General features: G+C 41.6%; 1 protein-coding gene across 1 annotated transcript in view; it reads left to right on the top strand.

Annotated features, from left to right (window-relative positions):
* LOC113437168 (fatty acyl-CoA reductase 1-like) overlaps window positions 1-21,137 on the top strand; it is a 38,032-nt gene extending 16,895 nt beyond the window's left edge. The window contains exons 7-12 of the mRNA XM_026702045.2: window positions 1,093-1,211; window positions 6,035-6,102; window positions 9,333-9,504; window positions 12,092-12,221; window positions 14,562-14,689; window positions 20,795-21,137. Coding sequence (XP_026557830.1) covers window positions 1,093-1,211; window positions 6,035-6,102; window positions 9,333-9,504; window positions 12,092-12,221; window positions 14,562-14,689; window positions 20,795-20,957 — 780 coding nt within the window. The 3' untranslated portion in view covers window positions 20,958-21,137. The remainder of the gene's footprint in view (window positions 1-1,092; window positions 1,212-6,034; window positions 6,103-9,332; window positions 9,505-12,091; window positions 12,222-14,561; window positions 14,690-20,794) is intronic.
* Window positions 21,138-25,675: the final 4,538 nt, after the last annotated feature.

Consider the following 25,675-nt stretch of genomic DNA (forward strand, 5'->3'; position numbering starts at 1 on the left):
GTAGTCCCCGACTTACAACTACAACTGAGCCCAAATGTTTGTTGCTAAGTGAAACATTCGTTAAGTGAAATAGAATAGAATAGAATAGAATAGGAATAGAATAGAATAGAATAGAATAGAATAGAATAGAATAGAATAGAATAGAATTAGAGTAGAGTAGAGTAGAGTAGAATTAGAAATAGAATAGAATAGAATAGAATAGAATAGAATAGAATAGAATAGAATAGAATAGAATAGGAATGGGAATGGGAATGGGAATGGGAATGGGAATGGGAATAGAATAGAATAGAATAGAATAGAATAGAATAGAATAGAATAGAATAGAATAGAATAGAATAGAACAGAGCAGTGGTGGCTAACTTTTTTGGGCTCCTGTGCCAAAAACTGTGCTCGTGCTTGCGTGCCACCACCCAGAAGGCAATGCGTGCCCCCCCTCGCCCCTATACATGCACGCACAATCCCCAACCACCACCCCACCACACCCTTACCTGCACTGCGCCTCACAGCTGATTTTCAGTGGGTTTGAGGCCTTTTTCAGACTCCCAAAGGCTTGAGGAAGGCTTCTACAGGCTTCTACAAGCTTTGTAGGCCAAAAACTAGCCCCATTTCAGCATTTCCAGTATTTTTGGAAAAACAGGAAGTGACAAAGCGGGGCTAGTTTTCAGCCTGCAAAGCCTGTAGAAGCCTTCCTGAAGCCTTTGGGAGGCCAAAAAAGGCTTCAAACCTGCTGAAAATCAGCTGTAAGGCACATGCATGCGTAGTGAGGTAAGTTTGCCTGCAGCTCATGTGCCGGCACAATGGCTCTATGTGCCACCTGTGGCTTGCATACCATAGGTTCACCATCGTGGGAATAGAATATCGAAGGAGTATGTGACCCATGGTCTCCACCTCTCCTAAGCCACAGGAACAGGGTCTTTCAGTCAATTGTATCTTTTTATACTTGCCGTACAGGACGACTGATTGGAAATGCGAGAGAAAATGCTTTCCGATTTATCTGCTGCAGAATTCAAATCTCAAAGTGCACAAACTCTATGCTACGTAAGGAAATGAAAGTTTATGTCATGTGTTAATTAATGTCTTCTCTATTTCTAGACCGGCAAAGGGATTTTGCAGACTGTAAAATGCAATCCAGCTTTCGTAGCCGATATTATCCCAGTAGATCTCGCTATCAACTTAACCATTGCCGCTGGCTGGTACACTGCAGTGCATAGGTGGGGCCTCTTTGTTGATCGAGAGATAGGCCATTGAAGTAGAATGATTTTTTTTCACCAAGGTTGCAGGTAGTAAGGAGCTGCCAAAATTGCAATTCCCCATATCCTCATCGAGGTCTTTAAAGCTTTCTGAAAGCCCAATAGTGCCTCCTACAGGCAGTGGTGCATTCACAAGCAATAGCATTTAGACTTATGTACCACTTTAAAGTGCCTTCCGGCCCTCTCTAAGTGGTTTGCCAAGTCAGCCTATTGCCCCTCAACCATCAGGGTCCTCATTTTACCCACCTCAGAAGGATGGAAGGCTGAGTCAACCTTGAGCCTGGTGAGATTCAATCTGCCAAATTGCAGGCAGCCAGCAGTCAGCAGAAGTAGCCTGCAGTCTACCACTGCACCACCGTGGCTCATATGTTCCATCACAAGATCCATAATATTGGCTTCTGCCTTGTGAGAGAAGCCAGCACACCTACAGTCTTCATTGCTGGGGTTTCTTTCCTGGGAACAGGTGAACGCTGCCATTTTGTACAATGTTATTGGGAGCACCTGAACAGAGCTCACAGGCAGCATCATTACAACAACTCAGTAATAATTTCAAGGGCAGAAATCACTAGGAGGAAGAGGAAGGCTTATTCTCCTTCTTTTGCTCAGTTTGTATTTCAAAGTGTAGAAAGTCAGCACCCACCCCCTAGAAGAATGAAATATTTTGAGGAATATATATTTTTAAAGGCAGAATATTATATTATAATGATCTAAGTGCCAGAGCCCACTGTAACTACAAATCCAAAAAGGCACTGAGCATTGTTAACCGAATCCTGCATAGCTTTTTCACTGGTAATATCACACTACTAACTAGACTAGAGCATACAAAACATTTGCTAGACCAATACTTGAATACAGCTCATCAGTCTGGAAGCTGCATTACATATCAGATATTAATACAGTCGAGAAAGTCCAGAAATATTTCACGAGTTCTCCACGCCTCTACTCGTTGCAGAATATCTTATGCCACCAGACTTGAAATTTTATACATAGATAAGCTAGAACTATGTTGCCTTCGGTCCAATCTAAGTATAGTACATAAAATTATCTATTGCAATGTCCTACCTGTCAATGACTACTTCAGCTTCAACCACAATACCACAAGAGCACACAATAGATACAAACTCAAGGTAAACTGCACCAAATTCGATTTCAGGAAATGTGACTTTAGCAACAGAGTGGTCAATGTCTGGAATACTCTACCTGACTCTGTGGTTTCTTCCCCAAACCCCAAAAACTTTAACCTTAGACTGTCTACTATTGACCTCACCCCTTTCTTTAAAAAAAAAAAAAACATTTTATTTTGGTTTTCACAAAACACAGAAAAATAAAACACCTCTTTTTAGTGAACGGCTTGGTTCCAGGTTTTCAAATTTCCATACAGATATAATCTCAGTTACATATTCATCTTTCATCTTTCATATTCAATTTCATATCTTATCACTACTTTAAAAATTCTTTATTATTTTTCCCTCAGGCTTATTTTATAGCTCTGTCAGTCATTTCTAAATCTATTGCATATCCTTTTCAAGGATTTCATATTTTCAAAATAATTATACTTATACTTATATCTGTCCTGTGTATAATTTCAATCCATATCCACATTTCAAAAATTACAAAACAAGGTTTCCTCTATAATTGCCAATTAAAGTGTGTCACCTTCATATCTTATAGTTGATTCCCTTTCACATCCCATTAAATATTCTACTTCTAAATTATCCCATTAAACAATTATAATTTCCATCACCTAATATATTATAATGTAAATCCCATTTTTAGTCAGATTCTGAATGGTACTTCCCCTTTAAATTACCTCTAAACAATTTTAAGTTTAAAAGAAATAAAAATAAATACGATGGAAGAAAATAATGAATCAATTCAAATTCATCCTAACCCCTTTCCTAAGAGGTCTGTCCTATTGTTTCTTTTTTTAATCATATCCATTTCATGTATTCATAAGCATGCTTATACTTATACCTGTTAACTAATACTCACTTGACAAAATCAATAAATAAAATAAATAAATAAAATATTTCCATCAAAGGGAGAAATGAAGAAACATATATTTTTAGAGGCAGGAAGCAGCCCCAGTCTCCCTGCCCCCAAGCAGAAACTGATGAGGCCATCTTTTAGAAATGCAGATTTGGTAATCCATTCAAGACAGGATCAGTGGTGGCATTCTACTGGTTTGGCCCGGTTCACCTGAACCGGTAGCTCCGAAGATCATCTATGAGCAAACCGGTTCTCTCCGACGATCAACTGCTGGGACCTCCAACCCACCGCGGCTCTTTACTGACCTTTATTTCCTGCTTTTCAACCTCAGCTGCTTTGCACAGCACAGCTGATTGCTGCACGTCAGCTGTTTTACACACAGGGCTTTCAGTAGAAGGTCAGTTGCAAATGTTGTGCATGCTCAAATTGTGCATTTGGCACTCGCAAATGATGTATGCATGTGCAAACCGCACATTCACACCAAACTGGTAGAAAACCTTTTTGAAACCCAGGGGTGGGATTCTACAGGTTCGCACCTATTCACTAGAACCGGTTGTTAACATTCTAAGCAGTTCAGAGAACCGGTTGTTAGAAGAAATTACTGGCCTAATCCTGTAAGGAAGGCAGGAAGGAAACATTCTGGTGTTGCTTACAGAAACTGCCTCTCTGTTAACCCTTATTACATTCTTGGCAGGACTGGACTTCCTGTCTCAGGAACATCTCTGGAGTTTTTTTCTCCTCCTTTGCTGGTACTTTGTTTGTGTGGAGTGACCATTCAAAGTTAGAATGGCACTGAAAAAAGTGACTTATGACCGTTTTTCACACTTACAACTGTTGCAGCATCCCCACAGTCATGAGAGGCCAGGCGAGGAGATGCGTGCCTCGATGTGAGTGATATTGAGTTGGCCATGCCCAGCCAGTCACATGATCACCAAGTCAAGCCCACCAACTAAGCCACACCCACAGAACCAGTTGTTAAAAAATTTGAATCCCACCCCTGTTGAAACCGACCACTGGAGAGGATATTTTGAAACATCCTGCAGCAAAGTCCAAACAAAGGGAGAATGGTAGGATTAGCCCTCACTCAAGATGCAACACAGATTGAAATCCATTAAGCCACAATAGGAATTTTGCCCAACACCCTTTCAGAACACAAGCCCCTTCATTGCACCATTCCAGAGCAGTCTGAACTTCAACTAAACTTAGCTCAGACAAGCACCTAGGATTTTTATTCCCTCTTTTGCCATAGAGCCAGCTATGACCCCTACGTAACCCCTACATGGCCCTATAGGAATCTGACAACAGCTAATAAAATACATGCTCTTGCACAGGAGCAGGAAGCTCAAGTGCAAAGCCCAAAGAAAGTATAACTTCCCCTCCCATTCTCAACTCCATTTTGTCAGCTGACCAGAATCACACGTTTCTACTTCATCAAATAAATGGACCCTCTTTCCAATCAGTCTCCAGCCTCCATTTTATTTCCAGTGCTTTCTTTTGTCTTGGAACTGAGCCAGATGGATATTTCTTCTAACAAAAGTCTGGGGAAAAAAAACTTTCATGGACAGGGACTCCGATGGCTCTAAAAGAATTTTAGAGGGGAATTCTGGGTCCAAAACCTCAAGGGAAGAAAACAAGCCTGAGTCAAGCAAAGACTGGATTGCTTGAACACTGGAGCATTTCCTATCTGGGATCTGAATATGATCTGCTGATCACTCCCTTTGTGGTCCTGATACAGACCAAACAGAAAATGATTTCATATAGAAATGTCTGGGAGGGGGAGAGGGAGAGGGAAGGGAAAGGGGAAGGCAAAACCAAAACAAGAGTGGCTGGGATGAAAAACATGTCCCTTTTTGTGTGTGATGTTTGAAGCTCCAATATGGTGGAGCTTCAATAAAGAAGCTTGTCTTTTTAACCTGCTTTGCAAACACCTCTGGTTTTGCTATAATTTTGGATGTATGTTATATAATCCCACTTATATACACCACTATAACAAATAACATTTTCCCCAAATTTTATTGATTTTTTTATTGGTTACATTTTTTAGTCCTTAATAAACATCGTGTTGCCTGGGAATTTAATTTGCTTAACAATTCTGATTATATTCTTAATCTCCACCCCACTTTTTTCCAACCACTGGCAAAATAAAATCCACATTTGATAGTATTCTGTGCCTTATTTTTGCTAAATTTTCAGTGTCAATCTATCCATTTCTGCAAGTCTAGTATCTTCTTAATTATCTCTTCATCTCACAGTGTTTCTTCATTTTTCCAATATTGTGGAAAAATAATCCTTGTTGCTGTTACAATATGTAATATTAAATACATACTTTTCTTATCTAATTTTTCTGATATTATACCTAATAAAAACAGTTCAGGTTTAAAATCTACGTGATTTTCTATCATCTTTTCTAGCAACCTGTGTATCTTTGCCCATTTTTTTTTTAGCACAACTCCATCGCATACAATGTACCCGTCTTTTGATTACATTTCCAACATTTGCTAGACACATTTTAAAACATATTAGCTAACATACCAGGTGGTAAATGCCATCTAGAAAACATTTTCTATAGATTTTCTTTATAAGAAGTTGCCACTGTTATAGTTCCTTTCCCATAATTCCTTTTGCCATTTCTCTACTTCTATGTTATAACCAAAGTTTTTTTCCCCATTGTACCGTTGTATCTTTTATTTGTTCATTCTCCATTTTTAAATTTAACAAAAAGTTACAAATAACATATTAATACATTTGGTGTATTATCTGAAACCTGAGTTGTCTTTTATTTCCATTCTTTTCAGACCAGAATCCCCCCTGATTTTCAACTGCACCTCGGGTAGCTTCAACCCGTTATACTGGGGAGAAATAGGTGAGTTTTCTTTCTAGCAAAGGGACAGAGATGATGGCTTGCTGTGTTACCCAGGGGTTGGATTCTGCCAGTTTGGACTAGTTTGAATGAACCAGTACTTCTGGTGATCAGTTGGCCCCACCTACCACCCCTGCCCTAGTCCAATGGTGGCTAACCTTTTTGGCCTCCTGTGCCAAAAATTGTGTGTGCGCTTGCACACTCGTGCTCGCATCCCAGCACCCAGAAGACAATGTCCCCCCTCATGCCCTCTCTGCATGTGCACACAATTTCGGCTGGTTTGAGGCCCTTTTCAGCCTCCCAAAGGCTTGACGAAGGCTTCTGCAGGCTTCTGCAAGCTTTGCAGGCTTTCATCACTTCCTGTTTTTCCAAAAATACCGGAAGTGACAAAACGGGACTAGTTTTTGGCCTGCAAAGCTTGCAGAAGTCTGCAGAAGCCTTCCTCAAGCCTTTGGGAGGCCGGAAAAGGCCTCAAACCTGCCGAAAATCAGCTGTGAGGTGTGCACGTGCGCAGTGAGGTAAGTTCGCCTGCAGCTCGCGTGCCAGCACAAATGGCTTTGCATGTCACCTGTGGCACACGTGCCATAGGTTCACCATCACAGCCCTAGTCTGTCCTATATTTTCACATTTTGCAGCCCAGCTGATTGGCGTAGCAATCCACTGTGCTGTGCCTCAGCTGTTTTACTCACTGGGGCTGCAGCAGAAGGTACGTTTTAGAGCTGTTTTCAAACGCTGTGCATGCTCACTGAACCAGTTGTTACACCAGTTGAATCCCACCACTGGTGTTACCTTTACAAACATCAAGGGCTGGGAACTGGAAGAGGTATCTGGTTGTTTCTTCACAACTTCTTCTCACTATGTAGCTCACTAAAATTCATCTACGTGTTTATTGAGAGTTTTGCAGCAATAATTCAGCGCCAGAAAAATAAACACAGATGGCTGATGCTTCATTTAACATCTTTATAAACATAAGTAGATTTTACAAACAAGTTGTAGATTTCTCCAACATGGAGCAAACTCAGACAGAAACATGTTGCAAGTTCAGAGCAGAGCTCCAGCCTTCAGGGAGCAAACAAGTTAGTTTCTTCTTCAATAGACAGACTCAGAGCTCAACATAGCTGCAGAGTTGCGGAGCTTAACATAGAGCTATGCCTAAGTTACTTTTAGTTTCAGTTTCCAGCCTAGGCTAATTCTAGTTTCAGTTTCCAAAACAGTCCTTATTGGCTGATTTAGTTGCTATGCCTATTCATTGGCTGACCTTGTTACCAAGCTCTATTCCAGTTCATGAATATACTCTGACAGTGTTGCCTTCACTCTGAAATGTCTCTGCCTCTCTATCTTCTCAAACTCCGCTTCCCTGAAAGACTCCAGACCACGGGAGAATTTAAAGGGTTTTTTTAAATTAAAAAAAACTAAAGTTTAAAACTTTAAACCAGGGGTGTCCAACCTTTCACCTTCCCTGGGCCACATTAGAAGATGAAAATTTGGTTTGGGCCACACATAAAATAAAATAACAGTAACAATACCTGATCATCCAAAAAAACCATAGAAAACATAGTTAACATATTAAATTTATTTGGAAATGAAGTTAGTGAGATGTTTTTATTAATAATTATTTATTAAAAATTATTTATTTTTTATCACAGTTTTTTTATCACGGTTTTTTTATCATGGTTTATTTTCCGGCCAAATTTTTTTTGGGGGGGGGAGAAAGCTCGCCCGCCTCGCGCCTACCTCTCCTCCTGCAAATGGCCCGGCTGGATGAGGCAGGACTGGAAGGCAGAAGCAGCAGCAGCGGCGGGGGCAGAAGCAGCGGCGGGGGCAGTGGCAGCGGGGGCAGAAGCAGCAGTGGTGGCCGGGGCAGAAGCGGAGGCGGCGGGGGCAGAAGCGGCAGCGACGGCAGGGGCAGAAGTGGCAGCGGGGGCAGAAGCGGCGGGGGCAGAAGCGGCGGCGATGGTGGTGGTGGCAACAGTAGGAGGTGGCGCTCTGACGGCGCCTGCTTTTTCTGTTGCTGCTTGGCCTGGCGCTCGCCTCGCCCTGCCTCGCGCCTGCTTCTCCTCCTCCTCCTCACTGGCTCTGGCACAAAGGTTGGGGTGGGCACTGGGCCGCATTACAAGGTGACCTGGGCCACATGCGGCCCTTGGGCCGCAGGTTGGACAAGCCTGCTTTAAACTTAACTTTTTAAAAAAGTTTTTTGTAGATTATAATTTGGGATGTGTTTCACAAGTCCTTAACATTTTTTCGCCATATTTTAATTCAAAAGAATGTATCCGGTCCCATTCATCTACTGCAGAATTCAAATCTCAAAAGTTCATAAACACTATATTAAATAAGAAAATCAAGTTAGAGTTAGAATTCTTTGTTGGCCAGGCACAACAAAGTGATCTGTGTGATCAGGCACACAAGAAATTTGTCTCTTGTCCGTAAGCTGTCAGTGTGCATTCAACAAGGGTTTTATCATAGTCATTATAAAAATATGTTTATTATAAACTTAGACATTGACTAAATAAAATAAGGGAGGCAAATGACTCTGCAATACCATAGCAATAATACTATCATGTTTTCCCCAAAATACGACCTACTCAGAAAGTAAGCCTTAGCTTGATTTTTACACATGCACTCAATATAAGCCCTACTCCCAAAATAAGCCCTAATAAAGACCCCCCACCCATTCCAGGGTTCACAGGTAAAAATTAAGCTAGGGTGGGGATGGGTTGTATGGAGCGGCCATACTACTTACCTTTGAACAGTTGCATCCAGGCATTGCACACCTCAGCCCATTTCTTCTGCAGCCAGCAAGGCTTTCCCAAAGGCCTCTGTAGCTGATAGCAGAGGTTTGGATCGATCCAGAACTCTGTTATGGATACAGAGGCCTTCAGGAAAGCCTTGCTAGTCAAAAGAGTTCCTGAAGGCCGGGGGCAACATGCACAAGAGAGATGAGTCAGTGGATGACATCTCTCCCGAAAATAAGACCTGGTGCCTTTTTTGGTAACAAAAAAAATATAAGACAGGGTCTTATTTCTGGGGAAACATAGCAATCAGAGCCGTTCCTTACAGGCAGGGCCTCCATTGCCACTTCATGATCTTTTCTAAATTATATATGACTAATAACCACATCTGGTTTCCTGATGTTCAAAGAACTTTGCCTTCATAAATTCCCATGTCCATCAATTGTCATTTTTTCCATGTAATTACCTCACTGGAAGCACTATCTGTTTTCTACAATTTCGCAGCAATCCACGTGAAAAATTCATTTGAAAAAAACCCACTGGAGAAACCCTTCAGAATACCAAATATGACCATGACCCCCAGCTATTTGGCCCATCAATACTGGACATTTGTCTATCACACCACCCCTGCTTTTCTCTGTGACCTGTATCTGCAGCTGATTGGAAAGAAGCCACGGTGAGATTGGATCTAAATTGTGGGGTAAAGGGGACGGTTCCAAAAAAATTCCAGATAACCATTTTAGGGAAGTGCCCTTAAGAATCTGGAAGACATTTTTCCAAGGAGGACTACCATCTCCATCAATTTGACAGCTTTGGAGATTTATTAGAAGAAAGATTGGATTGACTTGCTGCTTTGCTGATTGCTGTATGTACAAATACCTCATAATTTTTTTTTTGTCTTTTTGTGACCCTGTAATTCCTTGCATCGGGGTGGAGTCGGGGCAACTGAATAGAGCGGAGTGTTTACTGGCCAGATGCCCTTCCTGTCACCAATGCAGAGTTCACAGCTAATATTTACTCATTGTGCCCATACCTGCTCTGTTACCTAGGATCGAACTCACACCCTCCTGATTGTGAGGCAGAGCTCCACCTCTAGGCCACTGCATCACTCCAAATACCTCACAACTATCAGGATAATAATTCCTCCCAACATCTTATAAACAGAAACCATTGCAAATACAAAAAAAGCCAATTAATTCAATTAACCTGTAGGAGCCAATGGAGATGGCCTTCAGGAAACAAGACATGCCCAGCAGTATCTTCAGAATGGGATCTGTGAACGTCTCTGAGAAAGGCATCCAAGCCTTGGGTAGAGCCTAGTGAAGCAGTGGCCCCCAACCTTTTGGGTACCGGGGACAGGTCCATGAGAGAGGTTTTTGTATGCTACTGTTCTGACCCACGCCCTTTTCCAACAAATCAAATACAATCGAAGGGAACAGAAACCTTTTAATGCTTCTGCAGAATAATTAGCTGTGGTAAGCACAAGCCTTGCCAAACTGTGCGAGACTTGCCAAAAGATAACAGACAAGAAATAATTTGCAGTACAAGAATCTTCAAATACAAACTCAGGATACTGGAATGTCCACGAGGCTGAAGTTTCAAAACGTCTTTGCCTTCTGCAAAGAATGTTCACTTCATAGCTGGCTTTTATCACTTAAGGGAGGGGCCATTACCTTGCAGCCTTACTCCCGAGTCGCCCATGCTGTTGTAGTTGCTCTTTCCTCTGAGCAACCCTGCGCGCATGTGCACTTGGCACAGGCTCCTCAGGAACCTCCTCATCACTGCTGCCAGCCCCCACAATCTTCGAAGGCAGCAGTCCACTCCCTAATGGTCCTGGCTCCTCATCTGAGTCCTTGCTCTCCTCAGCCGTCCACACCTGCTTCCGGCTAACCACAACAGCTACCTACATCCCATGGATGGGGTTTTGCTTGTTTGCATGGACTGGTTTCTAGCATTTGTGGTTGGAGTCCCTTGTAATAGAGGATAGCCCACCTTAGATCTTAGAGCAGGGGTTACCAACTGGGGTTGCTTGCACCCCCTGGGGGTAGGAGATGATAATCCAGAGGGTGAAAAAACCTGGGTTTAGAAGTTTCAAAATTATAATGTATATGTTGTGATCTGCCAGTGGAGCTGGTGGCAGACTCGGACAGTGTAGAGGCTGAGGAGAGGAACATGGGCCAGTCTTGGAGTCTGGGGAAGGCTCTGACGAGGACTCTGCATTGGCGGCAGAGATGGGGCTAGGGCCATCTGACAGTTATCAGCTGCCTTCAGAGTCAGAGATCAGTGGGGTAGAAGAACAGCTGGAGCCTGTTCCCAGTGTGCTCATGTGCAGAGCTGCTGGAAGAAAGGAACAGTTAAGGAACAAAGGTCGACTTGGGAGTAAGGGCACAGATGGATGATAAATGGCCCCTCCCATAGGGAATAAAGAGGAGCAAAAGGGGAGTGGTGTTTGCAGGAGACAATTAGTTCAATTCATTAAGTTGAAGATCTGTTCCTGACTCCTTGCCAAGTATTGTCTGCTACAGCATGGCATTTGAAAGATATCAGCCTGGCAACGCTCCAAGCCTGATATGGCCTGTGATTGTAAATCACCATTGAAAGACTGTTTGCTGGGACTTTGCTGGAGAGGAATTCCCTTTAACCTAAATAAAAGGGGTTTTATTGGGACGAGGAGTCTGCTCAGTGGGGGTATGCTATCGGTTTGGCCCGGTTCTACTGAGCCAGTAGCAGCAATGAACAGCGGAAACCGAATCAGTTCTCTCCACTGCTCTACTGTTGGGGCCCACCCACCTGCCTGGGCTCCCATACTCACCTTTATCCTCTGAATTTGAAACACAGCTGCTTTGCGCGGCACAGAATAGTGCTGCGTGGCAGCTGCTGAAGTGACCAGGGATCGTGCAGCCTTGCAGGAGGGTGAGTTAGAAACGCTTCTGCCCCTGTGCAAAGTGCTGTTTGGAGTGTGCATGCACGCAAAGTATGTGCATACATGCAAAGCGTGCCCACCAAGCCACACCCACCGAACCGGTAGTAAACGTTTTTAAATCCCACTACGGAGTCTGTTTCATGATCTTGGGATTATATGCATATAATTATTTATTTTTATGTCAGAAGCATTCTAGGGGTGCAGGGCATAGAAAGCATTGGGACGCTCTGTCCTAGAGGACTGTGGCACCAAGAACTTTCCAAATGATCCCCTGCTCTGTTGTTTTGAGGTAGGATGCTAGAATCCTAGCGGTTTGAGATGTTTCTTTTCTGTCTTTCAGGATGATGAAGCTATTTACTCGCTTGGAGAAAGTCATGAAACTCCTTGAATATTTTACCAGTCATTCCTGGGATTGGAACTCCAAGAATACAAACATGTTGATGAAAGAGCTCAATCCAAAAGACAAGAATGTAAGCATCTTTACTGAAGCATCCTCATGGATATTTAAAATACGTTATTCAGGCTAGATTCTGGTTGCTTTCTGAAAGGACAAATTCCTTCCTCAGAGCTCTGTGAAAGTGCTCAGTCCAGTGGTGGGATTCAAACATTTTTTACTACCTGTAAAAAATGTTGTCTATGGGTATGGCGTGGTAGGCGTGGTGTGGCTTGTTGGGTGTGGCAAGGGAAGTTTACTGCAAAATCCCCATTCCCTCCCCACCCCACTAACCTGCTTTCCAGCTCTGTTCTCCTGGGCAGGGCAACCAAAGAAGACCCAGCCAATCAGCTGGGACTCAATAGGAGGCAGAGAAGAGATGGGGGTGGGGCCGGTCAGAGGTGGGATTTTCCGGTTCTCCAAACTACTCAAAATTTCCACTACTGGTTTTCCAGAACTGGTCAGAACCGGCTGAATACCACCTCTGGGTCAGTGCCTGTAACGATGTATGGGAAAGACCTTGGGAGACAGGGTGAAGAAATGTTGCATAGAGAATGGTCAGATAAGAGGCAGCATAGCCCATGGCTACAAAGTGAGTGGGACAAGAGGTTCAAAATGTAGAGAAAAGTAAAGTCCTACACTTAGGCAAGAAAAACCAAAAGTACACATATAGACTGGGTGAAACCAGGCTCAATAGTAGTAACTGCGAAGAGGGATCTTGAAGTCTTAGTGGACAACCAGCTAAATAGGAGCCAGCAGTGTGCAGCAACAGCCAAAAAAGCTAATGCAATCTTAAGTTGCATTAACAGAGGGATACAATCGAGATCAAGTGACGTACTAATACCACTCCATAAAGCCTTAGTAAGACCACACCTAGAATACTGTGTCCAGTTTTGGTCACCACACTATAAAAAAGATATTGAGACTCTAGAAAAATACAGAGAAGAGCAACCAGGATGATTAGGGGACTGGAGGCTAAAACATAGAAAGAACGGTTGAAGGAACTGGGCTTGGCTAGTCTAGTAAAGAGAAGGACTGGAGGAGACATGATAGTGGTCTTCCAATATTTGAGCGGCTGCCCTAGAGAGGAGGAAGGGGTCAAGCTATTTTCTAAAGCACCTGTAGGCCAGACAAGGAATAATGGATGGAAACTGAACAAGGAGAGATTTAACCTGGAAACAAGGAGAAACTTTCTGACAGGGAGAACAATCAACCAATGGAACAGAAGTTGCCTTCGGAAGTTGGGGGAGCTTCATCAGTTGAGACTTTCAAGAAGAGATTGGACTGCCATTTGTCAGAAATGGTGTAGGGTCTCCCGCTTGTGAGGGGGTTGGACTAGATGACCTACAAGGTCCCTTCCAACTCTGTTAAACATCTGTTAAAAAGACCCTCCTTAGATTTTGGCCTATAAAAGAGAAAGCAGGAGAACTATACTTTCAAACTTGCAGGTTTCTGCTAATGTAGTTTACCATGAAGCAGAATTATCTTATCTGGTCATATTTCCTGCGTGGTTTACCTATAAAGGAAGACAGTTCCAGAGTTAAGGACAAGGGTAAATTTGAACATTTTTTTGTAATAAACAAACAAACAAATAAATAAATATCTAATTGAGGAAATGGACACCCACATACAGCCACTCCTTCACTGATAATTCAGTGTGCAAAAGAAAGTCAAGAAAAAAATTACCTGAAACTCCTCAACATCTACCTCACCATTTTTTCCCACTTCTGTATGTCTGTAGAGATTCTCCATCATCCAGGTCAGGGTTGTCCCAATGGTGCTTTTTCAGGAGGCAACTGGACTTCCTCGTTTTTTCTTTTGAAGATCTTTCGCTTCTCATCCAAGAAGCTTCTTCAGCTCTGACAGGATGGTGGGGAATGGAATGATTTATATTCCTTCCAGACAGCTGGTCATTTGCACCCTTTTAGAGGGTCGTTGAGGCCACTTGAAGGTTTCTCTGTGTCCTCAGGGTCACTCTGAGTAGTGCAAATGATTTCTGCAGTCTACAATTTTTTCTCTGGAAATCCATTCCTACTCCTGCACCATTCAAAGGGTGCTCATCCCAAATTGTAAATCTAAAAGTCTGTAGAACCATCTTCAAAGAAATACAACAAAGTCCAGTTGCCTCCTGAAAAAGCACCCTTGGGACATTTTTTTAACCCCCCCCCCCCACACACACATTTTTCACTTATCTTGGCTAGTCTCAGATATGAAAAATATCTAAGAGGCCTGGAGTCCTGCTCTGATTAATGAGGAATTTTCTTCTCCAAAGCTAAATTGATTTTTCAGAACTCATTTCATATAATATTCAGCGTAAATCAAGAATGAAATAGCCCTTCTACCCTTCTTTGATATTGTCCTCTCCCTTTTATTCCAGTTATTCTCCTTTGACGTTTGTCAAGTGACTTGGTCAGAATATATAAAAAATTACTGCTTAGGAACTAAGAAGTATTTGCTGAATGAAGACACGGCTAAAATTCCTGCGGCCCAACAGTATATCAGAAAGTAAGTGTTTATGGAGATTCTCAATCCTACAGGTCATGGTTGTTCCAAAGGTGCTTTTTTCAAGAGGCAACTGGACTTTCTGTTTTTTCTTTTTCTTTTGTGGTTTCACTTCTCATCCAAGAAGCTTCTTCGACTCTGACTGGATGGACTGGGTCAGTGGCGGGATTCAAATAATTTAACAACTGGTTCTCTGCCCAAATGATTTCTTCCAACAACCAGTTCACCAAACTGCTCAGGAAGTTAACAACCGGTTCTCCCGAACTGGTGCAAACTGGCTGAATCCCACCACTGAACTGGATCCTACCATTCCCCACCATCCAGTCAGAGCTAAAGAAACTTCTCAGATGAGAAGCGAAATGTCTTCAAAGAAAAACCAGAAGGTCTAGTTGCCTTGTGAAAAAAGGGCCTTTGGGACAATCAGAAAGTAAGGCATATACAACACAATCTTGCATGTTAACTTTCACTACCTGAAAGCAGGTGCTTTCAGGGAATGAAATGGCATTTGGCCACCACAAAGCATGCTGTGAAATACTTTTGGCCTGAATGTCACACACAGCTTGGAGTGACATATTGTGTATGGTGGGGAGAGGTCTTCTCTCCAGAGAAAAACACATCAGGACAAAGAATCAAGTAGAACCAGGAAAAACAGCTGAATCTATAGATAGATACAGAATTAAAAGTATAAACATTAATCCAATACTCCTTGGTTGCGGCTCTTTTCTGCATTTCTGCATTTCCCTTGTTTTAATCACTTGAAGACGGTGTGTAATCAAGGCTGCTCGAGAGCCTTCTCTGTTTCAGAGATAAAGTAGACTTGAATCACAATATTGACAATAACAATCCTAAGAAAGGATTATTACTGTTAGACAGAATCCCATTATGTTATCATCCATGGTCAGGGATGGGCTTTACAATTTTTAGCAAAAGCTTAGTTCTCTGCCCAGTTACTGGGTGGGCGTGGCCATGGTGGGTGTGGCCTAGTCAGCCTCCTGTGTGGGGGGGAGGGGCATTTTTGACCTCTCCAGGCGCCGGAGGCTTTCCTCGAGCTTTCAGGAGGGCAAAAACAGCCTCCCTGGGCTCCAGAGGCTCTCTGGAAGCCAGAAACAGGCCCAGTGGTGGGATTCAAATTTTTTTACTATTGGTTCTGTGGGCATGGCTTATTTGGTGGGCATGGTTTAGGATGACATGACTGGGTGGGTGTGGCTTAGTGGCCATGTGACTGGGTGCGGCCAACTCAATGTCACTCACATAAAGGGGTGTCTTACCTGACCCCTCCCCTCTTAGCCATTCCTTGTCATACCCAGCCTCAACTTATCTATAGTTCTTGTTGAGGGAATTCCCTGTTAGGAGAATGAGCGCACACAGGGAGACGTGGTGAGAGTGGTGATGAATAACACACAACCAGCACACAGGTACACTGTATAGTAAAATGTAGGTTTTTACTTCCAGTAAAACAGTTAAGCACAGTTCAACAAACAGTCCAAGTCATTCACGGTTAAAGCAGTCAGTTTTTAGTCCAGGGATAATCCAAATAAAAAAGTCCAGTATCATGAACAGTTCAGTAATAGACTTACATCATATCCAAGAATAACGACGATCAGTAACAGTCAATAAGGAAAAATGCAGGAACAGCAACACTCTCAACAACAGGACAGGACTAAACAACCCAGGTTTCTGTCTCCATCTTATGGCTGTTTGAGGAACCACACCCAATTACAATTTTAGCATTCCCTTAAAGAGACAGCATTAAAATGTCTATCCTGGTTTATATATTTTCCAGCCCAACTGTTAGGTGACTTACATTCCTAACAGTTCTGTAAAAATGTTGTTCACTTTTTTTGACTTTATTATCTACGTACTATAGATGTACTTTCATGGACCACTGAAAGGAGGAAATGGCTCACATGCTTTGCCCAAGAGGATGATAGGCTATAACAGGCTTTTAGGGAGCTGCCAGAAAGAAGGGGGACAATGTATTTTCCAAAGCAGGATGGAAACTGAACAGAGACAGAAGCAACCTAAAAGTAAGGAGAAACTTCCTGACAGTGAGAACAATTAACCAGTGGAAGAGTTTGCCTCCAGAAGTTGTGAATGTTCCAACACTGGAGGTTTTTAACAAAAGACTGGACAGCCATTTCTCTGAAATGGTAGAGTTCCCCTCCCCCAAGGTCCCTTCTAAGTGCTATTCTGTTATTCTGACACCTCTAGTCAGGACCTCTAGTCAGAATTTGGCACCCTCGGTTTTCCTGCCTGAGCAGGAGGTTTTATTTATTTATTTATTTGATTTGTCAATCGCTTATAAGATAATAGGTATAAGTATATACATAGTTATGAATACATGAAATGGGTACATATAAAAAAAATAAAAGAAACAATAGGACAGGGATGGTAGGCACGTTGGTGCACTTATGCACGCCCCCTAGGTTGGACTAGAAGACCTCCACAGTCCCTTTCAACTCTGTTAAACGCACCTGTATTTATGCTCTGGACTATTGACGTGTAAACCCTGGAAAATACCTGGGCAAAAGAAAGGCAATAAAATCACTCTAGGTGTAGGGACAGTGTAAAATATTAATATATGATAAATAATGGAACAATTAGAAATAATAGCACAGAGTTTCTCCCCTCTCTTCCTTCTTTTTTCTTTCTCTCTCTTTTTCTTTCTCCCCCTTCCTCTTTCCTTCTCTCTTCCTCTCCCTTCCTCTTTCTTTATTTATTCCTATTTTTCTTTCTTTCTCTTTCTCTTTTCCTCTTTATTTCTTCCTCTCCCTTCCTCTTTCTTTCTAGCTCTTTCTTCCTTTCTTGCTTTTTCCTTCTTGCCCTTCCTTCCTTCCTTCCTTCCTTCCTTCCTTCCTTCCTTCCTTCCTTCCTTCCTTCCTTCCTTCCTTCCTTCCTTCCTTCCTTGACTCACACACGCATACACACATCTTTTCTGGGAAGAACTTATCGGGCAAACTCCAGAGCAGCGAGCGGTGGGACCAAGAAGAAAGCAGCAGCCCAGGAACATCCATCCACTCTCCCTTTCGAAGGACATGGCGGCGGGGAGGGGGTGCCCCAAAAGGCAGGGTGAAAGTGAATGAAAAGACTTTCTGTTCGCTTTCTCTGTGCCTGGGCTGGGGCTGAGGGGGTGGCAGAGGCAGGTGAGGGTACCCTGAAAGGCAGGCCAGGAACTCCTGGGGCTGCTTCCCATAGCCACGCTGTGGCCACCATTGTCCACCTCCCAACCTCTGGACTGGCCCCCAAAAGACACCCCACCTTGGCTTCCTCCCACCTGGAAAGTCCCGGGCAGTGAGGGGGAGGCCCAGAAAGGCCCTGGGCAGTGGGGGGGGGAGGCCCAGAAAGGCCCCGGGGGTGGGCGAGGGCCTAGCACGACACAGGCTTCCTTGTGAACAGGGCAGGCAGATCAGGGCTGCTCAGTCGGGATGCAGGCACCACGTGGGGAAGTCAAGTTAGGCGAGCCACAAGGGGCCAGTGTGCCACATAGGAAGGGAGGAGTGACTGGTCGGGGCAAGCAGCAGGCAGGTGAGTTGCGCAAGTGAGCAAGCATCAGGCGGGTGGGGGCAACTGAGTGACCGGGGACCGAGGACCCGGTTCCAGGGCAGGGCCAGCCAGAAGTCACTACTAGTTCGGTGACCCATGCCAAATTCTTGCTACTGAGTCTCCAGAACTGGTCAGACCCGGCTGAATACTACCTGTGTGTCTGATATTTAAATAGTAACATACTATTTAAGTACTGTATGTCGCAACATAACTGCAGTTTCTATTCTCAGAAAATTTAGTGTTATGATATTTTGAATGATAAGTGATGGGTGGAAATTGAAATTGCTCTCTGGAGCTGCTACTAACTGCTCAGGCCTCCTTTCTAAGATGGATGAAGAAACCCTGTAAGAGAAGACTTTAAAATCTGAGCCACTCTTCTAATCATGTCATCCGCTTTCCATCCTATTTCTCTAAATAACTATGATTATATGGGGTGGAACATAGCAGTTTGGCCTGAGATGGGATAGAAGAAAATATTTATCAATATGATTGGTATATGCTGCCAAACTGCCAAAAAAAAAAACAACCCAGGGGAGTCCTAAGCTGCACCAACAGGGGGATTGTATCAAAATCATGTGAAGTTCTAGTACCAATTTATATTGGTTTGGTAAAACCACACCTGGAGTATTTCTGGTCACCACGATACAAAAAAGAGGTTGAGACTCTGAAAAGGGTGCAGAGAAAAGCAACAAAGATGATTAGGGGACTGGAGGCTCAAACACATGAAGAACAGCTGCAGGAATTGGGTAGGTCTAGACTAATGAGGAGAAGGATTGGGGTGACACGATAGCAGCTTTCCAAATATTTTAGCAGCTGTCATGGAGAACAGAGGATCAACTTCTTCCCCAAAACATCTGAGGGCAGGATAAGCAGGGGTGGGATTCTACCGGTTCTGACGAGTTCTATAGAACCCGTTGTTAACATTCTAAGCAGTTCGGAGAACCAGTAGTTAGAAACAATCTCCTTTTGTTTTTTTCCACCCTTATTACATTCTTGCCAGTATCCCTAGACTTCCTGTCTCCAGAGCTTCTGGAGCTAGACTTTCTTAAAGGGGAAGGGTTGTTGCTCTGGGAGGAAATACTTCCCTGGACAATCAGCACTATAAAGAAATAATTGAATAATGAAGCAAAGCTTTTAGTGACAGGGAACCAAGATGAGTGACTTTCAGCAAGGCTTCTTGGCTAGCTAAAAAGATTGACATTCAAACATGATTTTACATACCCTTTCTGAGGTTTGGTCTAAAACTGGTTTTTGGTGAAGGTTAATTCTGTGCTTGGTGACATTTAATCCTGTGTTTATTGATGGGATAATTTTCCCTATTGATGGGATAATTTTCCCTATTCAGGAAAAGGGTTAATCTCTGTTCCTGAAAAGAAACTGGGTCGACAAATCTGGCTAGTTCCTGTGTCTATTTGTTCTGGTAATTGGGTTAACAAGCAACAGCTACTGTTGTGATTTAATTATTTGTATTGTGTGTGAATTTTTTTCCTGCCTCGTGGTTTCTTTTTCTCTCTTAGGTGGGGTTTTTCCTTCACTGCTTTAGTGGTATCTGGCACTGTCCTTTGCAGGGCAGGATGCAAGCTTGGCACTGATTTTTTTTTTACTGCCTTTCTGGGGGGCATGTGATCTGGATGATATCCTTAGAATGTCTTGGGAGGTGAGTGAGACCAGCTGGTATCTTTAAGTGGTGCAAATGGATCTAAGGATTGCTTCTCCTGGGTTGCTCTTTCTGGAGAGCTTAAATGACCTTTGGGTTTCACTTTATGAGCAAGAGATGGCTGCTTGATAGTTATCACTGCATTTTAACTATTTTAATTCCTCAAGATGCTCGGGCACCCTGCCTGATCTGTAACTCTGGCTTGCAGGTATTTTTAATCTAATGATTGGTATTTAGGGCAGCTTTTTGCAAGCAAAGAAGCTTTTTGTATTTTTCAACAGGTAATCCTTGACTTACAACAGTTCATTTAGTGAACACTCAAAGTTACAATGGCACTGAAAAAAGTGACTTATGACCATTTTTCACATTTATCACAGCTGCAGCACCCCCACTGTCATGAGAGGCCAGGCGAGGAGAAGTTCCCCTTGACATGAGTGATGTTGAGTTGGCCACACCCACCCAATCACATGACCACCAAGCTACACCCACCAACTAAGCCACATAACTGGTTGTTAAAAAAACTGAATCCCACCCCTGAGGATAAGATGTAACTGATGGAAACTTATCAAGAAAAGATCCAACCTAGAATAAAAAGAAATTTCCTGATAGTGAGAAAAATTAATCAGTGGAACCACTTGCCTCTAGAACTTGTGGCTACTCCCATTACTGGAGGTTTTCAAGAAGATATTGGAGAGTCATTTGTCCAGAATGGTATACTGTTTTCTGCTTAAGCAGGGGGTTGGACTGATTGACCTCCAAGGTCCCTTCCAATACTGCATTTCTATTATTCCGTCCTGTTATTGATATTCCATCATGCTCTCCATATTCCAGCTAGTGGTTGGGCTGTTTTGTGAATGATCTAGCATTGATATTTCAGCTTCTCTTCTTTCTCTTCTCTGCTTCATCAGGCTAAAGACCATTCGCTACGCACTGAAGGCCACCGTATTTGTGATCATCTGGCGAATATTCATTGCAAGATCCAAAGTGGCTCAAAAATTATGGTATTTTTTATTAAATCTCTGCTACAAGTTTTTTAGCTATGCTAGAGCTTCCAGCACCCTTAGAAATTGACTGTGCTTTTCTGGGAGTTGTTACTATGCCCTGGAAAGACCTTCATGACTTCAAATCAATTTTAGTATCTGTCTGCTTAAAGATATATTTCAACGGTTTAAGCATTCAACAGATAGCACAAGAGACTTACTCTTATCAGCACTACTAGCACGACTACTATTAAATTATTGTTGCAATGGGCATTGACTCTGTGTCTCTACATCCATCACATCATCTCTATGAAGCTGCATTGTTCACGATAAAATCTACCAGTTTTGTTCCATCCCAGTGGCCCAGCAGAAGCATGAAGATTGGCATTGGATATCTTCTACCCAGGATTACTGAATTGTATAATTTTCATACTGTACATGAACTGATTTCTACAGCATTAACAAAGCTAAAGGTTTTGTTTCATAACAAAATTTTCACTCAGATTGAACATACAAACATGCCATCGATTAAGTGATGAAGGCTGCATTTTGGGGTGAGATCTTGCCTCTCGTCCCTTTTTTCATGATTCACTATTTCTAAAGCCTAGAGATTAAATGCAGATTTCAGTACAATTCATCACATACAAAATGAGTACCTAGTGTTAGGGATACACCCTAGCAGAATCTGCACAGCAGTCAGGCAGTCAGGCAAAAATATGTGAGATAAATGTTTTTGTAGCTTACACTCAGTAAAACAGATACACAGTGCTAATTAAATAGTTTATTCCAGTAAGAGTTATAGCATAGTCAAACAGTCCATATATCATTCACTAATTCAGTCCGTCCAGGGATTATTCAGTTGCAAATTCCAGTGTCGAAAAAGAGAGGTCAGTAAACTTACAAATATCAGTCCAGTAATATATCTCCTCGCAGTAGAGATATGAAGAAGTCAAAAACTCCTCTCTTCCTTCAGCAACTCAGCAGTAGGGGAGACACGCAGCTAACAAACCATCAATCCATGCAATCCAGTAATTGTCAGGGAATCGTCAGGTTCTCTTGCTCACTCTTATGGTGGTTTCACACCACACCCAAAATTACATGCTTTGCAGTTTTAAAGTGACACACACTTAAACTTACAATCATAGTTTATATATATTATTTTACCCAAACTACGTTAGGTAACCTATGTTATTCCTAACATTCTCCCCTTTGGGGTAATATAATAATATATATATATCTATTTACAACCTTAACCCATAGTCATCACAACTCTCTTTGTGTTTGACTGCACCTTGGGCTTTTGTAAATTGAACAGCAATGTTTTGCTCAGTCATACAATATTCCAATCTTATTAAACCATTTTTTACAGATTGTCTTACATTCAGATATCTAAGAACTGTATGCTTAGATCTCGTTTTTACAGCAATATTTGTAGCCATCTGTATGGCTGCTTGATTGTCCTCATACACTACAATGGAATCATTAACAGTTAATCCCATATCCAACAACAACTGTTTATACAGAATTAAATCAGTACATAATAAGGATAGACATGAAAATTCTGCTTCCATTGTGGATATACTTATGTGTTGCTGTCTAATTGACCTCCAACCAATCAAAGCTTTTCCTAATAGTATAGCCATTCCTGAAGTTGATTTCCTAGTGTTTATATCTGTTGCAAAACTTGCATCAGCATATGCACTTAAAATCAAATCATCTTTTGGCTCCAAATACAATGCATAGTGCATTGTCCTTTTAAGATATCTTAAGATACGTTTTGCCACTTGCCAGTGTCGTTCAGCGGGTTCAGTGTTGAATCGAGCCAATTGATTAACGCTATAGGCAATATCTGGCCTTGACCAATTACTAATGTACGATAGACTACCAATTAGCGACTGATAGATAGTCTTATCGAATTTTGAATTCTGAGCATCAGTGCGGCAAAATTCCTGACTCATTGGAGTTTTTGCTGGTTTACAAAGTTCCATCTTATATGTTTTTAGTAATTGATAAATCTTATCCTCTTGAGATATCTTATAGCCACCATTGGTTTTATTTATTGTCAATCCGAGATACTGTTTTATCTCTCCTAATTGCTTTAATTTTATCCTCTTACCTAATAATGATATTATTTCAATAGCTTCATTATTAGTTTTTGTAATTAAAGCAATATCATCTGTAAACAACAATAATAATGACACTATTCCATTTGTCTCTCTTTTAAATAAACATGGATCAGCTAAACCTGCTTTAAACCCTATATTGTTTAACTCCTTAACAATATATTGGTTCCATTCGTAACCAGATTGTTTTAATCCATAGAGACTCTTTTTAAGTTTCCAACAGTCATTATTAGTTTTATCATTCTTAATCCCGACAGGTTTCTTTAGGTATATAGTGTGCTGCAATGGTGCATGCAGATAAGCAGTTTCTACATCTAAATGATTTATGATATAGTTTTTCTTAGCTGCCCACACTAAAGCTGCTCTCAAGGTTGTTGCTTTTAGACTTGGTGCAAACACTTCATCATAATCACATGCAGTTTGATTAAATCCTTGAGCTACCAACCTAGCCTTATGGGTAACAGTCCAATTTTTACCTGTTTTTAATTTAAATATCCATTTGCATCCAATGGACTTTTCACCTGGAGGTAATTTAGCATTCTCATAGACTCCCATCTGTTTTAATGAATTCAGTTCCTTTTGCATTGCTGTATGCCAATTCCCTTGATCCTTTGCAGGATACATTTTTAGTTCTTCCACAGTAGTTGGAATTTTACTAACTTGGCAAACTACACTTGCTTGGTACCTATCAGGTGGTCTACTTTCGCGTGTTGACCGTCTAGGTAGTACAGGGCTTACAGGTGGACTTTTATCTATCACCTGTTCCTGGTTATCTATTTCTTCTTGTTCACTTATTTCTTCCTGTTTTGGTCCTATTTGCCCTTCCTTTACTTCCTCTTTAATTGGACTTTTCTTATTACTGATATGGTGGTTTGGTCTTTTGTAGGTTTCTATAATTACACCTTTATTCGAATCTTGCTCCAGTTTTTCCCATCCTACATGTTCCAGGAATTGTGCACTAGCACTACAGTAAATTCTAGTTGTACCCTCTTCCCAGAACCTGTAAGATTTATGGTTAGATTTGTAACCTACAAAAAATAATCTTTTAGCCCTATGCTGTCCCTTATGTCTCAGTTGTGTAGGAATATGCACCCATGCTGGTGCTCCAAATGTGTGCATATAGCTTAGGTCAGGTTTTCTACCATGCCACTGTGTGAATGGTAATTCACCTGTTGTTGAGTTAACAACATTATTCAATATATGATTACCACACATTATTGCTTCTCCCCACAAATTTTCAGGTAATCCTGAATCCGACAACATAGTATGAGCCATTGGCTGTATTGTTTGGCCTCGTCTTTCTATAAAGGAATTATGTTGTGGCCTACATGGTGCAGACTTTTTATGTTCTACACCTGCCATCTTCAGTCTATTTTGGAATTTATTATTTATAAATTCTGTACCATTATCAGTTACAAGAGTTACTAGTTTCCTTTTAGTTTTTCTTTCTGCAAACTTCAACCAATTAAAGAAATTCTGATATGTTTCCGTTTTACTCTTCATTAAATAACAGAAACCATATCTAGAATAATGATCCATTATACTTAATATATAACGAGCACCTCCCACACTTGGTTTTTTAGGACCTATAATATCAGCAAATATGACCTCTAGAGGCTCCTTAGTTTTAAATCCATTAATTCTATTTGCTGGTATTACCTTGCTTTTTTCTTGACTGCAAGCATTGCAGTGCAAATACTTACTGCAAGGCTTCAGTTTTATACCTTTAGACAGTTCAACCGTTTGCTTGAGCATTTTAAAATTTATATGCCCTAAACGTCTGTGTAATAAATGTATGCATTCATCATGAGGTTTAACGTTATTATACACTGTGTTATCCACCTCTAATTGATTATCAGGTAACACATACAATTCACCTTTTAAAGTTGCAGTCACTTTTTTACCTTCCTTTTCTATTATGCAGTTTTCTCCCCTAAAGGTAACTACATAACCTAGTTTAATCAAAACTCTAACCGAAAGCAAATTAAACTTAAGTTGTGGTACATATAACATTTTTACATTTTTTTGTATGCAAGAACAATATGCAGTACCTTCAGCTTTTGCTTTAAGTTTCCAGCCATTAGCTAACGATATCTGCTGTGAACTCGTGGACATCTTAATAAATCTTTTATCTTTTGTTATGCAGTGCGATGCTCCACTATCTACAACCCAAAAATTATTATTGTTCACAGTTTCGTTGCTATACATGGCTAACTCTAAGCATTTTTTATCCTTTTGATGCCTTTTTGCATTCTGGCTGGCATTGTGGTGTTTTTCTTTCTTGCAGAATCTAGCCAAATGTCCTTTTCTTCCACAATTAAAACATTTTCTAATTGTGTAGGCTGATGAAGATAATTCCTCTTCTTGTGGTTGTTCCCTTCTGAGTTGATCCCTATCAAGCCTTCTCCTGGCTTCTTCAATTAATCTGCCAGTAATGTCAGTTAATGTGAGGTTATCTTTTGGCAGAACTTCCAGCGAAGTTACATAGTCGTCATAGCTCTCATCTAATGAAGACAGAATTATATAAACCTGATGTAGTTCAGTGAAGATAAGCTCTTTTTCATGCAGCTCCTGAAAAATCCTCTTCATAGTGTTTATATGAGTCAACATGTCTCCATTCTTTTGAAGATGTGTTCTGAACAGCTTCCGTGTAAGAATTATATGTGCTCCTACACTGTCTCGAACA

This window comes from Pseudonaja textilis, chromosome 5, assembly GCF_049901715.1.
Source record: "Pseudonaja textilis isolate UNSWEBS1 chromosome 5, rPseTex1.2, whole genome shotgun sequence".
Lineage (NCBI taxonomy): Eukaryota > Metazoa > Chordata > Lepidosauria > Squamata > Elapidae > Pseudonaja > Pseudonaja textilis.